Genomic DNA, 18,220 nt, shown 5'->3' on the forward strand with positions numbered 1-18,220 from the left:
CACCATCACCACACGCTTGGTGTCCCCTTTAACACAATACCATATCACACACAGGTACAGACAGTCACATACACGCTGCTGCTACCACAGTGGGCCATAAAGACAATTGTGTCAATAAAGTTTATTCAAATAAACAACTGGACGTCACACCACAATGGCGGCCAGCACAACAGTGACAGTTCTGACTCCCAATGGAAGAAGACAAACCGTAAAAATATTGCCAAACACACCTTTGCTACAGGTAGGTAGTAATAAAGCTAATTTCCTGCTCTCCCAGTCTGCGTTTAAAATAACTGTCTCCCTTTTCTAGGTTATGAAAACGAGAGTGATCTTTCCATGTCGGTTGAACAATGACTGTTCAGTTGAGCCTGCTCGTTTTTCTCTCTTTGTCTGCACAAAGTTGCTTAGCTAGCTAACTTGTTTAGCTGATAGATAACCAATACTTTGTATTTAGGTCCTCGAAGACGTCTGCAAGAAACATGGAATTAATCCTGACGACCACGGTTTAAAGTGAGTTGAGAGCTTTGTTGTTAGCCTAGCTAGCTAACTTGGTCGCTAGACGTGCTAACGTTAGCTGGCTAGCTCTGTGAACTGAAAGACTAGCTAGATATCCTCTTTATTACAACATTTTCCGTGAATGTTTTGTAGTGGTACCCAAATCATCAAACTGGACTATGATGAAGCTGTGATTGAGAGAGGGAGGGGGAGGGATGGCTAGTCGTGTGCGCGCTCTGTCCATGTAATTTGTATACGGGGCTTGGGACACTGCCATTTCACTAAAGCCTCATCCCTCCCTCCCTCATCCCTCTCTCTCTCTCTATCATCCATCCCATTGACAGATTTCAGAGGAACGTTCTGGACCTGTCGCTCCAGTGGAGGTTTGCCAGCGTGCCAAACAATGCCAAGCTGGAGGTGGTGCCCAGCACCCGGAAACAGACAGGGACCGACAGCCCGGTGAGTGAAACAACTAGTGTGGGTTGTGTGCAGTATGACTTCACCATGACTATGTCCAGGAAACAACATCCACTTTGTTACCTCTGCTTCATTATGGTCATAACAACATTACTGTTGCATTTAATAAAATGTTCCATGTTGCCCCTTTGCCTGTCAGAGTACCTGTTTCTCCACCCCTCTCTCTTTATATACCTCTGTCTCTCTATCTACCCCTCTCTCTCCCCTTCTCTACCCCTCTCTCTTCCCTTCTCTACCCCTCTCTCTCCCCTTCTCTACCCCTCTCTCTCCCCTTCTCTACCCCTCTCTCTCCCCTTCTCTACCCCTCTCTCTCCCCTTCTCTACCCCTCTCTCTCCCCTTCTCTACCCCTCTCTCTCCCCTTCTCTACCCCTCTCTCTCTCCTTCTCTACCCCTCTCTCTCCCCTTCTCTACCCCTCTCTCTCCCCTTCTCTACCCCTCTCTCTCCCCTTCTCTACCCTTCTCTACTCCTCTCTCTCCCCTTCTCTACTCCTCTCTCTCTCCTTCTCTACTCCTCTCTCTCTCCTTCTCTACCCCTCTCTCTCCCCTTCTCTACCCCTCTCTCTCCCCTTCTCTACTCCTCTCTCTCTCCTTCTCTACCCCTCTCTCTCCTTCTCTACCCCTCTCTCTCCTTCTCTACCCCTCTCTCTCCTTCTCTACCCCTCTCTCTCCTTCTCTCTCTCCTTCTCTACCTCTCTCTTCATCTCTCTACCTCTCTCCTTCCTTCTCTCTCTCCTTCTCTACCTCTCTCCTATCATTCTCTACCTCTCTCCTTCTCTACCCCTCTCTATCATTCTCTACCCTCCTCTCCTTCTCTACCCCTCTCTCTCCTTCTCTACCCCTCTCCCCTTCTCTACCCCTCTCTCCCCTTCTCTACCCCTCTCTCCCCTTCTCTACCTCTCTCTCTCCTTCTCTACCTCTCTCTATCATTCTCTACCTCTCTCTATCCTTCTCTACCCCTCTCTATCCTTCTCTACCCCTCTCTCTCCTTCTCTACCCCTCTCTCCTTCTCTACCCCTCTCTCTCTCTCCTTCTCTACCCCTCTCTCTATCATTCTCTACCCCTCTCTCTCTATCATTCTCTACCTCTCTCTCCTTCTCTCTCCCTACTTCTTCAATGTGGTTTAACGGCGGTTGGCATCCAATATGTTGCATTACTGCCACCTACTAGACTGGAATACAACTCCCTTATACTTTGCGTGAAATTAACAAATACCCTACCATCGAACTTATTCTAACACTACACTCTCAAAAAATTTAAATAACACCACCCTACTCCACTATTTAAATCTCTTTAGTCCTACATGCCAACAGCCTGAAAGGATGGGACACCACCACTTAACACACCCTGTAACTCTTCTGATATCAAGTCTCACACACCCAAATACCTCTCTGCCACCACAACCTCAATTTTCTGCAACTTACGTTCCATCCCTGCAGTACAGTTGATAACCATTGCTTTAAATGCTAAAAATCCAATCTTAATGAAACATATATCACTTGTTGGCCTATCCCTCTGTACTGGTACAGATCTACTACTCACACCACTCCTCTCAGGATCCCTTCCCCTTGACCCATCTTCCTCTACTTTCTCACTGCCTCAGCATATGACAACTTCTGCACTACTCTAACCATGGAAACCTCAACCTGCCTTTCTCGCAAGGGACATCTGATCCCCAGCTCCATGGGCACCCCTACAATTAACACATACCACTACTTTCCCCAATGCTACATATTCCTTTGTGTCATGCCCTTCTGCACACTTCTCACACCTAGGAAGCTCCCTCCTACACACTGCTGCCACATGCCCATAACCTTGACACCTGTAACAACGTAATGTATTCGGCACAAAAGCTCGTACAGGATAACTTATATATTCTAACATTACTTTGTCGGGCAAAGACTCAACATCAAAACTCAAAAGAACAATGACTTTTATGTTTCCCCGCCCTGTCTGCGTTGCACCAAACGACGAGCATCACAAACACCGGGAATCTTCCCCTTCAGTTGGTCAACTTTTACATTTACTGCTACCCCAGTAATCACTCCTTTCAATGGCACCCTTTTCTTGAGAGAAACAATTCACATTTGTTTAACGCCGAGCGCCTTCTCTCCCTTTCTCTACCCCTCTCTCTTTGTATACCTCTCTCTATATACCCCTCTCTCTATATACCCCTCTCTCTATATACCCCTCTCTCTATATACCCCTCTCTCTATATACCCCTCTCTCTATATACCCCTCTCTCTATTGTCCCCTCTCTCTATATACCCCTCTCTCTATATACCCCTCTCTCTATATACCCCTCTCTCTATATACCCCTCTCTCTATATACCCCTCTCTCTATATACCCCTCTCTCTATATACCCCTCTCTCTATATACCCCTCTCTCTATATGCCCCTCTCTTGCTCTCTCCCTTTCTCTACCTGTTTCTCTTTATATACCCACTCTGTCTCTCTGTCCCTCGTTCTGACTCACAGTTCTCATCCAACATAGTTCCCCTGTTTCTATTTTTACAAATGGTTAGTTGTTAAAAACACATTTTTGGCATCTTTTTGAACTCTGCCGGTGTCCTGGGGGAAACATGTTTTCCGTGTTAGCTAGTCACCACAGTGAGTGATGGGTAAACAAGTGGCTGGGTCTGGATTAAGTTAATGTGTCATCATCCATCTGGGATGACGTCTGCTGTTTCCACTGGGGTTCTGAGAAGAGGTCAGGTCCTTTCTTAATGACATCATCAATCCTCTACCTGACAGCACCCGTGTCATCAACATGTGCCAAGTGACCTCCCACCCACTGAGAAAACGCATACAATACACTAACAGCATGCATGTAGTGTTTCTGTTCCACGCCACCATAGAGAGTCAGACATCATAATATGCATGTAGTGTTTCTGTTCCACGCCACCATAGAGAGTCAGACATCATAATATACATGTAGTGTTTCTGTTCCACACCACCATATACAGTCAGACATCATAATATACATGTAGTGTTTCTGTTCCACACCACCATAGACAGTCAGACATCATAATATACATGTAGTGTTTCTGTTCCACACCACCATAGACAGTCAGACATCATAATATACATGTAGTGTTTCTGTTCCACACCACCATAGACAGTCAGACATCATAATATACATGTAGTGTTTCTGTTCCACACCACCATAGACAGTCAGACATCATAATATACATGTAGTGTTTCTGTTCCACACCACCATAGACAGTCAGACATCATAATATACATGTAGTGTTTCTGTTCCACACCACCATAGACAGTCAGACATCATAATATACATGTAGTGTTTCTGTTCCACACCACCATAGACAGTCAGACATCATAATATACATGTAGTGTTTCTGTTCCACACCACCATAGACAGTCAGACATCATAATATACATGTAGTGTTTCTGTTCCACACCACCATAGACAGTCAGACATCATAATATACATGTAGTGTTTCTGTTCCACACCACCATAGACAGTCAGACATCATAATATACATGTAGTGTTTCTGTTCCACACCACCATAGACAGTCAGACATCATAATATACATGTAGTGTTTCTGTTCCACACCACCATAGACAGTCAGACATCATAATATACATGTAGTGTTTCTGTTCCACACCACCATAGACAGTCAGACATCATAATATACATGTAGTGTTTCTGTTCCACACCACCATAGACAGTCAGACATCATAATATACATGTAGTGTTTCTGTTCCACACCACCATAGACAGTCAGACATCATAATATACATGTAGTGTTTCTGTTCCACACCACCATAGACAGTCAGACATCATAATATACATGTAGTGTTTCTGTTCCACACCACCATAGACAGTCAGACATCATAATATACATGTAGTGTTTCTGTTCCACACCACCATAGACAGTCAGACATCATAATATACATGTAGTGTTTCTGTTCCACACCACCATAGACAGTCAGACATCATAATATACATGTAGTGTTTCTGTTCCACACCACCATAGACAGTCAGACATCATAATATACATGTAGTGTTTCTGTTCCACACCACCATAGACAGTCAGACATCATAATATACATGTAGTGTTTCTGTTCCACACCACCATAGACAGTCAGACATCATAATATACATGTAGTGTTTCTGTTCCACGACCACCATAGACAGTCAGACATCATAATATACATGTAGTGTTTCTGTTCCACACCACCATAGACAGTCAGACATCATAATATACATGTAGTGTTTCTGTTCCACACCACCATAGACAGTCAGACATCATAATATACATGTAGTGTTTCTGTTCCACACCACCATAGACAGTCAGACATCATAATATACATGTAGTGTTTCTGTTCCACACCACCATAGACAGTCAGACATCATAATATACATGTAGTGTTTCTGTTCCACACCACCATAGAGTCAGACATCATAATATACATGTAGTGTTTCTGTTCCACACCACCATAGACAGTCAGACATCATAATATACATGTAGTGTTTCTGTTCCACGCCACCATAGACAGTCAGACATCATAATATACATGTAGTGTTTCTGTTCCACGCCACCATAGACAGTCAGACATCATAATATACATGTAGTGTTTCTGTTCCACACCACCATAGACAGTCAGACATCATAATATACATGTAGTGTTTCTGTTCCACACCACCATAGACAGTCAGACATCATAATATACATGTAGTGTTTCTGTTCCACACCACCATAGAGTCAGACATCATAATATACATGTAGTGTTTCTGTTCCACACCACCATAGACAGTCAGACATCATAATATACATGTAGTGTTTCTGTTCCACACCACCATAGACAGTCAGACATCATAATATACATGTAGTGTTTCTGTTCCACACCACCATAGACAGTCAGACATCATAATATACATGTAGTGTTTCTGTTCCACACCACCATAGACAGTCAGACATCATAATATACATGTAGTGTTTCTGTTCCACACCACCATAGACAGTCAGACATCGTGACATAGTGAAGAGCAATCTGGCCTTAATGGCCATGTAGTGTTATAATCTCCACACGGCACACCCAGAAGAAGACTGGTCACACCTCAGAGCCTGGTTCCTCTCTAGGTTTCTTCCTAGGCTCCGGCCTTTCTAGGGAGTTTTTCCTATCCACCGTGCTTCTACATCTGCATTGCTTGCTGTTTGGGGTTTTAGGCTGAGTTTCTGTACAGCACTTTGACATCTGCTGATGTAAAAATGGATTTATATATAAAATGTGATGGATTGATTGACATCGGCTGTTTGTTTGTTACAATGCATTTAACAGCTGTGTGAATGTGGCTGGGTTCATGTCTGATCATTCTCTCAGAATGTGTTTATGTAATGTTGCTAGGTCTTTGTGTGTCTGTGTGTGTGGAGTATTTCCGTGTTGCAGGGAGTCTAGATGTTGCAGACGATGAAAGCGTTCTTGGTGTGGTAAACAGTAACAACATGACCGTGTGTGTCAGAGGGAGTGCAGGTAGAGGAGTGTTTGAAGCTGTGCCCGTGTTGTTATAAACTGTAGAGTATTCAGGATAATCATCTCTGTGATCATGGCTGGAGTTCTGGATGACTAATAGCTCTGAATAGGAATTCTGGCTCTGTGTGTGTTCCCTAGATGAGTGGGGGTGTGTTCCCTAGATGAGTGGGGGTGTGTTCCCTAGATGAGTGGGGGGGTGTTCCCTAGATGAGTGGGGGGGTTCCCTAGATGAGTGGGGGTGTGTTCCCTAGATGAGTGGGGGTGTGTTCCCTAGATGAGTGGGGGGGTGTTCCCTAGATGAGTGGGGGGGTGTTCCCTAGATGAGGGTGTGTGTGTTCCCTAGATGAGGGTGTGTGTGTTCCCTAGATGAGTGGGGGTGTGTTCCCTAGATGAGTGGGGGTGTGTTCCCTAGATGAGTGGGGGTGTGTTCCCTAGATGAGTGGGGGTGTGTTCCCTAGATGAGTGGGGGTGTTCCCTAGATGAGTGGGGGGGTTCCCTAGATGAGTGGGGGGGTTCCCTAGATGTGTGTGTGTGTGTGCTCCCTAGATGTGTGTGTGTGTGTGTGTGTGTGTGTGCTCCCTAGATGTGTGTGTGTGTGTGTGTGCTCCCTAGATGTGTGTGTGTGTGTGTGTGTGCTCCCTAGATGTGTGTGTGTGTGTGTGTGTGCTCCCTAGATGTGTGTGTGTGTGTGTGTGTGTGTGTGTGTGTGTGTGTGCTCCCTAGATGTGTGTGTGTGTGTGTGCTCCCTAGATGTGTGTGTGTGTGTGCTCCCTAGATGTGGGGTGTGTGTGTGTGTGTGTGTTCTCCCTAGATGAGTGTGTGTTCTCTCTAGATGTGTGTGTGTGTGTGCGCTCCCTAGATGTGTGTGTGTGCGTGCTCTCTAGATGTGTGTGTGTGCGTGCTCCCTAGATGTGAGTGTGTGTGTGTGTGTGTGTGTGTGTGTGTGTGTGTGTGTGTGTGCTCCCTAGATGTGTGTGTGTGCGTGCTCTCTAGATGTGTGTGTGTGCGTGCTCCCTAGATGTGAGTGTGTGTGTGTGTGTGTTCTCCCTAGATGTGAGTGTGTGAGTGTGTGTGTACTCCATAGATGTGAGTGTGTGTGTACTCCCTAGATGTGAGTGTGTGTGTACTCCCTAGATGTGAGTGTGTGTGTTCCATAGATGTGAGTGTGTGTGCTCCCTAGATGTTTGTATTAGATGTGTGTTTAGTGATAGGCTACCTCGGCACACACATCTAACACTCACATCTATGTAACACACACACTCACATCTATGGAACACACACACTCACATCTATGGAACACACACACTCACATCTAGGGAGTACACACACACTCACATCTAGGGAGTACACACACACTCACATCTATGGAGCACACACACTCACATCTATGGAGCACACACACTCACATCTATGGAGCACACACACTCACATCTATGGAGCACACACACTCACATCTATGGAACACACACACTCACATCTATGGAGCACACACACTCACATCTATGGAGCACACACCACATCTATGGAACACACACCACATCTATGGAACACACACATCTATGGAACACTCACATCTATGGAACACACACACTGACATCTAGGGAGTACACACACTCACATCTAGGGAGCACACACACATCTATGGAACACACACACTCACATCTATGGAACACACACACTCACATCTATGGAACACACACACTCACATCTATGGAACACACACACTCACAACTATGGAACACTCACATCTATGGAACACTCACATCTATGGAACACTCACACTCACATCTATGGAACACACACACTCACATCTAGGGAGTACACACACTCACATCTATGGAACACACACACATCTATGGAACACACACACACACATATAGGGAGCACACACACTCACATCTATGGAACACACACTCACATCTACACATGCTCTCACATCTACACACACTCTCACATCTAGGGAGTACACACACTCACATCTATGGAACACACACACATCTATGGAACACACACACACACATATAGGGAGCACACACACTCACATCTATGGAACACACACTCACATCTACACATGCTCTCACATCTACACACACTCTCACATCTAGGGAGTACACACACTCACATCTAGGGAGTACACACACACATCTAGGGAGCACACACACTCACATCTAGGGAGTACACACACTCACATCTAGGGAGTACACACACTAACATCTATGTAACACACACACTCACATCTAGGGAGCACACACACTCACATCTAGGGAGTACACACACTAACATCTATGTAACGTACACACACTAACATCTAGGGAGCACACACACTAACATCTAGGGAGCACACACACTCACATCTAGGGAGCACGCACACTCACATCTAGGGAGCACACACACTCACATCTAGGGAGCACACACACTCACATCTATGTAACACACACACTCACATCTATGTAACACACACACTCACATCTAGGGAGTACACACACTCACATCTAGGCAGCACACACACTCACATCTAGGGAGTACACACACTCAAATCTATGTAACACACACACTCACATCTATGTAACACACACTCACATCTAGGGAGCACACACACACTCACATCTATGGAACACACACTCATATCTACACACGCTCTCACATCTACACACGCTCTCACATCTACACACACTCTCACATCTACACACACTCTCACATCTATGGAACGCACTCTCACATCTAGGGAGTACACACACTCACATCTAGGGAGTACACACACTCACATCTAGGGAGTACACACACTCACATCTAGGGAGTACACACACTCACATCTATGTAACACACACACTCACATCTAGGGAGTACACACACTCACATCTAGGGAGTACACACACTCACATCTATGTAACACACACACTCACATCTATGTAACACACACACTCACATCTATGTAACACACACACTCACATCTATGTAACACACACACTCACATCTAGGGAGTACACACACTCACATCTAGGGAGTACACACACTCACATCTAGGGAGCACACACACTCACATCTAGGGAGTACACACACTCACATCTAGGGAGTACACACACTCACATCTAGGGAGTACACACACTCACATCTAGGGAGTACACACACTCACATCTAGGGAGTACACACACTCACATCTATGTAACACACACACTCACATCTAGGGAGCACACACACACTCACATCTAGGGAGCACACACACACTCACATCTAGGGAGCACACACACACTCACATCTAGGGAGCACACACACACACACACATCTAGGGAGTACACACACTCACATCTATGTAACACACACACTCACATCTAGGGTGTACACACACTCACATCTATGTAACACACACACTCACATCTAGGGAGTACACACACACTCACATCTAGGGAGTACACACACTCACATCTAGGGAGCACACACACTCACATCTATGGAACACTCACATCTATGGAACACTCACATCTATGGAACACACACACTCACATCTAGGGAGCACAAACACTCACATCTATGGAGCACACGCACTCACATCTATGGAGCACACACACTCACATCTATGGAGCACAAACTCTCACATCTATGGAGCACACACACTCACATCTATGGAGCACAAACACTCACATCTATGGAGCACACACACTCACATCTATGGAACACACACACCACATCTATGGAACACTCACATCTATGGAGCACACACACCACATCTATGGAACACACACACTACATCTATGGAACACACACACTCACATCTATGGAACACTCACATCTATGGAACACACACTCACATCTATGGAACACACACTCACATCTATGGAACACACACTCACATCTATGGAACGCACACACTCACATCTATGGGAGCACACACACCACATCTATGGAACACACACACTACATCTATGGAACACACACACTCACATCTATGGAACACTCACATCTATGGAACACACACTCACATCTATGGAACACACACTCACATCTATGGAACACACACTCACATCTATGGAACGCACACACTCACATCTAGGGAGCACACACACTCACATCTAGGGAGCACACACACTCACATCTATGGAGCACACACACTCACATCTATGGAGCACACACACTCACATCTATGGAGCACACACACTCACATCTATGGAGCACACACACTCACATCTAGGGAGCACACACACTCACATCTAGGGAACACACACACTCACATCTAGGGAACACACACACTCACATCTAGGGAACACACACTCACATCTAGGGAACACACTCACATCTATGCAGCAAACACACTCACATCTATGGAACACACACACTCACATCTATGGAACACACACACTCACATCTAGGGAGCACAAACTCACATCTAGGGAGCACACACACACATCTAGGGAGCACACACACACACATCTAGGGAGCACACACACTCACATCTATGGAACACACACTCACATCTATGGAACACACACACTCACATCTATGGAACACTAACATCTATGTAACACACACACTCACATCTATGGAACACACACACACTCACATCTATGGAACACTAACATCTATGGAACACTCACATCTATGGAACACACACACACTCACATCTATGGAACACACACACTCACATCTATGGAACACTAACATCTATGTAACACACACACTCACATCTATGGAACACACACACTCACATCTATGGAACACTAACATCTATGTAACACACACACTCACATCTATGGAACACTAACATCTATGTAACACACACACTCACATCTATGGAACACACACTCACATCTATGGAACACTCACATCTATGGAACACACACACTCACATCTAGGGAGCACACACACTCACATCTATGGAACACACACACTCACATCTATGGAACACACACACTCACATCTATGGAGCACACACACTCACATCTATGGAGCACACACACTCACATCTATGGAGCACACACACTCACATCTATGGAGCACACACACTCACATCTAGGGAACACACACACTCACATCTAGGGAACACACACACTCACATCTATGGAGCACACACACTCACATCTATGGAGCACACACACTCACATCTAGGGAGCACACACACTCACATCTAGGGAGCACACACACTCACATCTAGGGAACACACACACTCACATCTAGGGAACACACACACTCACATCTAGGGAACACACACACTCACATCTAGGGAACACACACTCACATCTAGGGAACACACTCACATCTGTGGAACACACACACTCACATCTATGGAACACACACACACACACACACACACACACACACACACATCTAGGGAGCACACACTCACATCTATGGAACACACACTCACATCTAGGGAGCACACACACATCTAGGGAGCACACACTCACATCTATGGAACACACACTCACATCTATGGAACACACACTCACATCTATGGAACACACACTCACATCTATGGAACACACACTCACATCTATGGAACACACACTCACATCTATGGAACACACACACTCACATCTAGGGAGCACACACACTCACATCTATGGAACACACACACTCACATCTATGGAACACTAACATCTATGTAACACACACACTCACATCTATGGAACACACACACACTCACATCTATGGAACACTCACATCTATGGAACACACACACTCACATCTAGGGAACACACACACTCACATCTATGGAACACACACACTCACATCTATGGAACACACACACATCTATGGAACACACACACACTCACATCTATGGAACACTAACATCTATGGAACACTCACATCTATGGAACACACAGACACTCACATCTATGGAACACACACACTCACATCTATGGAACACTAACATCTATGTAACACACACACTCACATCTATGGAACACACACACTCACATCTATGGAACACTAACATCTATGTAACACACACACTCACATCTATGGAACACTAACATCTATGTAACACACACACTCACATCTATGGAACACACACACTCACATCTATGGAACACTAACATCTATGGAACACACACACTCACATCTATGGAACACAGTGTGTTGTAAAACAGTGTGGTGTATTCTGGGTGTGTTGTAAAACAGTGTGTTGTATTCTGGGTGTGTTGTAAAACAGTGTGTTGTATTCTGGGTGTGTTGTAAAACAGTGTGGTGTATTCTGGGTGTGTTGTAAAACAGTGTGTTGTATTATGGGTGTGTTGTAAAACAGTGTGTTGTATTCTGGGTGTGTTGTAAAACAGTGTGTTGTATTCTGGGTGTGTTGTAAAACAGTGTGTTGTATTCTGGGTGTGTTGTAAAACAGTGTGGTGTATTCTGGGTGTGTTGTAAAACAGTGTGGTGTATTCTGGGTGTGTTGTAAAACAGTGTGTTGTCTTCTGGGTGTGTTGTAAAACAGTGTGTTGTCTTCTGGGTGTGTTGTAAAACAGTGTGTTGTCTTCTGGGTGTGTTGTAAAACAGTGTGTTGTATTCTGGGTGTGTTGTAAAACAGTGTGTTGTTTACTGGGTGTGTTGTAAAACAGTGTGTTGTATTCTGGGTGTGTTGTAAAACAGTGTGTTGTCTTCTGGGTGTATTGTATTATGGGTGTGTTGTAAAACAGTGTGTTGTATTCTGGGTGTGTTGTAAAACAGTGTGTTGTATTCTGGGTGTGTTGTAAAACAGTGTGTTGTATTCTGGGTGTGTTGTAAAACAGTGTGTTGTATTCTGGGTGTGTTGTAAAACAGTGTGTTGTATTCTGGGTGTGTTGTAAAACAGTGTGTTGTATTCTGGGTGTGTTGTAAAACAGTGTGGTGTATTCTGGGTGTGTTGTAAAACAGTGTGTTGTCTTCTGGGTGTGTTGTAAAACAGTGTTGTCGTCTTCTGGGTGTGTTGTAAAACAGTGTGTTGTCTTCTGGGTGTGTGTTGTAAAACAGTGTGTTGTTTACTGGGTGTGTGTTGTAAAACAGTGTGTTGTATTATGGGTGTGTTCCTCAGGTGCGTATTGCCCTGCAGATGGAAGATGGTACCAGACTCCAGGGTTCTTTCTCCAGTGGACAGACACTATGGGAGCTGCTCACACACTTTCCCCAGACCAGGTAGGTAGGTAGGTTTGTCACTGATTGCCCAAGTGCAGTGTGTGCGTGTGTCTGTGTGTGTGTGTGTGTGTGTGTGTGTGTGTGTGTGTGTGTGGGCTCGCCTGCCTGCCTGCCAAGACCAGAGGTTTATGTTATTTTTATGAGTGAGTGCTGAACACTGTGATCAAAGAGTAACAAACCAGGAGTGTGCCAAGTTACAACAAGCCCTCCTTTCCCCTCCTCCTCTCCTTTCTTCTGTCCCCTGTTTTTCTTTCTCCTCAGCCCCAACCTCTACTCTCTCCAAGCTCTCTACCATCTCTCTCCAGGCTCTCTACCATCTCTCTCCAGGCTCTCTACCATCTCTCTCCAGGCTCTCTACCATCTCTCTCCAGGCTCTCTACCATCTCTCTCCAGGCTCTCTACCATCTCTCTCCAGGCTCTCTACCATCTCTCTCCAGGCTCTCTACCATCTCTCTCCAGGCTCTCTACCATCTCTCTCCAGGCTCTCTACCATCTCTCTCCAGGCTCTCTACCATCTCTCTCCAGGCTCTCTACCATCTCTCTCCAGGCTCTCTACCATCTCTCTCCAGGCTCTCTACCATCTCTCTCCAGGCTCTCTACCATCTCTCTCCAGGCTCTCTACCATCTCTCTCCAGGCTCTCTACCATCTCTCTCCAGGCTCTCTACCATCTCTCTCCAGGCTCTCTACCATCTCTCTCCAGGCTCTCTACCATCTCTCTCCAGGCTCTCTACCATCTCTCTCCAGGCTCTCTACCCTCTCTCTCCAGGCTCTCTACCATCTCTCTCCAGGCTCTCAATCCCATGAGCACTACAGAAACATCACTAACCAAACATTTTACATTTCAGTAATTATCCAGAGTGACTTAGTTAGTATATTCATCTTCTGATAGCTAGGTGGAACAATCCCATGAGCACTACAGAAACATCACTAACCAAACATTTTACATTTCAGTAATTATCCAGAGTGACTTAGTTAGTATATTCATCTTCTGATAGCTAGGTGGAACAATCCCATCACAGTTAAAGTAAGACTCTGCTGTCAAAGCTGGGAAGCTGGTTCCACCATTGGGGTGCGAGGACAGAGAAGAGCTTGGACTGGAAGAGACCAGAGGTGGCAGAACGCAGTGCTGGGGTTGGGGTGTAGGGTTTGAGCACAGCCTAAAGGTAGGGAGGGGCAGTTCCTCTTGCTGCTCAATAGGCAAGCAGCATGGTCGTGTAGTGGACAACAGTCTCTTCCTGGTGCCCACTGGCATTAAAGGGTAACTACACCCAAAAATCTCCATTTCTTCTATTTTTCCCAGACCTTAAAAGTGGTCTTCTGATGTGGTTTAAGCATTGTTGTGGACTGAACATCCAATGTAGTTGTTTTTGAAATCGGAAACCTGGAAAAGGAACACGGAGAAAACAGAATTTAGGGGAAAAAAGTAAATGGAATTAGGCAAAAAATTTATAGTGCATTTTATAGGGTCTCTTTGAGACCAGCTATCCGTCCGTCACCCCTTTCGTCTTCTCTGTGATGACATCACCACTAAATCTTTGCCACGGAAGCTTCCAGAATGAATGTTAGCTCCGGTCCGCCCGGGAATCTGGGGGAAAAACAAGCTAGGGAAAAGTGAATGTGTTTATGAGACGATCTGCAATAATACATTTACGGTTCAGTGGTTTTATGTAGACAAACACATTTACGATACACACACACACACACACACACACACACACACACACACACACACACCCCGCTGCTCACACGTAGACTCATTTACTCCTTCACACCAGACAGGTGAGACCACCCAGGTGTGTTTGTTTTGAATCACAGAATCCCTCTTTTTTTTCTCTCTCATCCTCTCTCTCTCTTCTCTACAGAGCGTCTGAGTTGTCTGAATCAGGTTCCACTCCTGTCTGTGTTTACATGAGAGATGAGGTATGGTATCTCCTTCTCTCTGTCTGCCTGTGTGTGTTGATCAGAGTGTGATGAGGACACTGACAGGGGGGTGTGTTGATCACAGTGTGATGAGGACACTGACGGGGGGGTGTTGATCAGAGTGTGATGAGGACACTGACAGGGGAGGGTGTTGATCAGAGTGTGATGAGGACACTGACAAGGGGGGTGTGTTGATCTGAGTGTGATGAGGACACTGACAGGGGGGGTGTTGATCACAGTGTGATGAGGACACTGACGGGGGGGGGGGTGTTGATCTGAGTGTGATGAGGACACTGACAGGGGGGGTGTTGATCACAGTGTGATGAGGACACTGACGGGGGGGTGTTGATCAGAGTGTGATGAGGACACTGACGGAGGGGTGTGTTGATCACAGTGTGATGAGGACACTGACAAGGGGGGTGTGTTGATCTGAGTGTGATGAGGACACTGACAGGGGGGTGTTGATCACAGTGTGATGAGGACACTGACGGGGGGGTGTTGATCAGAGTGTGATGAGGACACTGACAGGGGAGGGTGTTGATCAGAGTGTGATGAGGACACTGACGGGGGGGGGGGTGTTGATCAGAGTGTGATGAGGACACTGACGGGGGGGGGGGTGTTGATCAGAGTGTGATGAGGACACTGACGGGGGGGGGGGGGGGGGGTGTTGATCAGAGTGTGATGAGGACACTGACAAGGGGGGTGTGTTGATCAGAGTGTGATGAGGACACTGACGGGGGGGGTGTTGATCAGAGTGTGATGAGGACACTGACAGGGGGGGGGTGTTGATCAGAGTGTGATGAGGACACTGACGGGGGGGGGTGTTGATCACAGTGTGATGAGGACACTGACAGGGGGGGTGTTGATCAGAGTGTGATGAGGACACTGACGGGGGGGGGGTGTTGATCACAGTGTGATGAGGACACTGACGGGGGAGGGTGTTGATCAGAGTGTGATGAGGACACTGACGGGGGGGGGGGTGTTGATCACAGTGTGATGAGGACACTGACAGGAGGGGTGTTGATCAGAGTGTGATGAGGACACTGACGGAGGGGTGTGTTGATCAGAGTGTGATGAGGACACTGACAGGGGGGTGTTGATCAGAGTGTGATGAGGACACTGACAGGGGGTGTGTTGATCAGAGTGTGATGAGGACACTGACAGGGGGGGTGTTGATCAGAGTGTGATGAGGACACTGACGGAGGGGTGTGTTTAGGTGAGTGGTGAGGCAGCTCTAAAGAAGGCCAGTCTGAAGTCTCTGGGACTCACAGGAGGAAGTGCCATAGTCAGGTTGGTTCCTCCACAACATATCCTCAACATATCTTCAACATTACAGCTACCAGCTGTGACTAATGCACTGCCACTGATTGGGAGCGGAAGGGTGGTGATGAGTATGTAGATGTCCTTCCTCTCTGCCGTTCTACAGGTTTTTACTGAAGAAGACCAAATCGCCAGGCAACGGAGACGATGAGGGCATGGAGGCGGCTTCCACGGCGACAGATCCCGTCGCCAAGGAAACCAAGCCCCGCCCTTTACCCTCCGTCGGACTGCCTCCCTCACAACCAGAACGTGCAGCGCTGCCTTCAATCAAAAAGGAGAGCCCTGATAGGCTGGTTGAGACTGCGGATGCCCCCGTCCCCTCAGCCGCTGACAGCACACTTCCTGGCAAACAGGAAGCGGAAGTGGTTTCAAACTCCCAAATTGTGGTGCGGCCTAAAAGCAGTCCCTTCGGGGGAGTGAAGAGGGAGGAAGAGGGGGATGGAGAGAGGGCAGGACCATCTGGTCAGTGCTCCGTCCATCCTTCCTCCTCCTCTTCCTCTCCTCCCTCTGCTCCCTTCATCCCTTTCTCTGGAGGGGGTCAGAGGCTGGGGGGGCCGGGGGCGAGCGGTGTAGGAGCATCATCATCATCACTACCATCAATGGTTGGCGGGCCGCCCAAAGCCAAGAAATCTAAACCCAGCAACACCAAGGTGAGACCTGTAGGTCCAACCCAACGTCTTCTCAATCTACTCTGTTGATAAGAGTGAATGTGAATAGATACATGAATGATAGATGGTATGTTCTAGATGTTCTGTTTCTATCTCTCAGACTGGGCCGTGGTAGAGGAGGTTCTGCAGGTAATGTTGATGGGGTTGATGTTGTTCTGATGGGCTGAACAGACCATGTCATGAATTTGAATGAAACACTTCCATGGAGAAATTCCAGTCTTTTACTCAGCCCTGTTGAGGGTCTCCACTATTGTTAATATAGAAACATAGTCAGTCAGACACATTTCTACTGTTGTCATGTCTGCAGCCGTTGAGGTGCCTCACCTCTCTCCCTCTCCTCTCCTCTCCTCTCCTCTCCTCTCTCTCTCCTCTCCTCTCTCCTCTCCTCTCCTCTCCTCTCCTCTCCTCTCCTCTCCTCCTCCTCTCCTCTCCTCTCCTCTCCTCTCCTCTCCTCTCCTCTCCTCTCCTCTCCTCTCTACAGCCAGTGGACAGGGAACCCCTGATCTACCACATGGACTCTGGGGCGCGTCGCTGCGGCAACCAACAGGACTTGCCAGACGAGTTCTTTGAGGTGACTGTGGACGACATCCGCAAACGCTTCGCTCAGCTGAAGAGTGAGAGGTGGGACTCATTTGGGAAGGAGAGAGAGTGGGGGAGAGACTGGGGTTGAGGTGGGGGAGAGACTGAGGGAGAGGTGGGGGAGAGACTGGAGGAGAGGTGGGGGAGAGACTGGGGTT

At 46.7% G+C, this 18,220-nt stretch overlaps 1 protein-coding gene across 1 annotated transcript; it reads left to right on the forward strand.

Moving 5' to 3' along the window:
* On the forward strand, positions 1 to 18,153 carry LOC106564294 (tether containing UBX domain for GLUT4). Its single transcript, XM_082958434.1, has 8 exons — positions 1 to 241; positions 455 to 510; positions 840 to 954; positions 13,474 to 13,574; positions 15,438 to 15,495; positions 16,712 to 16,785; positions 16,922 to 17,465; positions 17,965 to 18,153. The coding sequence occupies exons 1-8, from the start codon at positions 155 to 157 to the stop codon at positions 18,151 to 18,153; spliced, it is 1,224 nt and encodes a 407-aa protein (XP_082814560.1). The 5' UTR covers positions 1 to 154.
* Positions 18,154 to 18,220: the final 67 nt, after the last annotated feature.

Source organism: Salmo salar, chromosome 12 (assembly GCF_965601325.2).
Source record: "Salmo salar chromosome 12, fSalSal1, whole genome shotgun sequence".
NCBI lineage: Eukaryota > Metazoa > Chordata > Actinopteri > Salmoniformes > Salmonidae > Salmo > Salmo salar.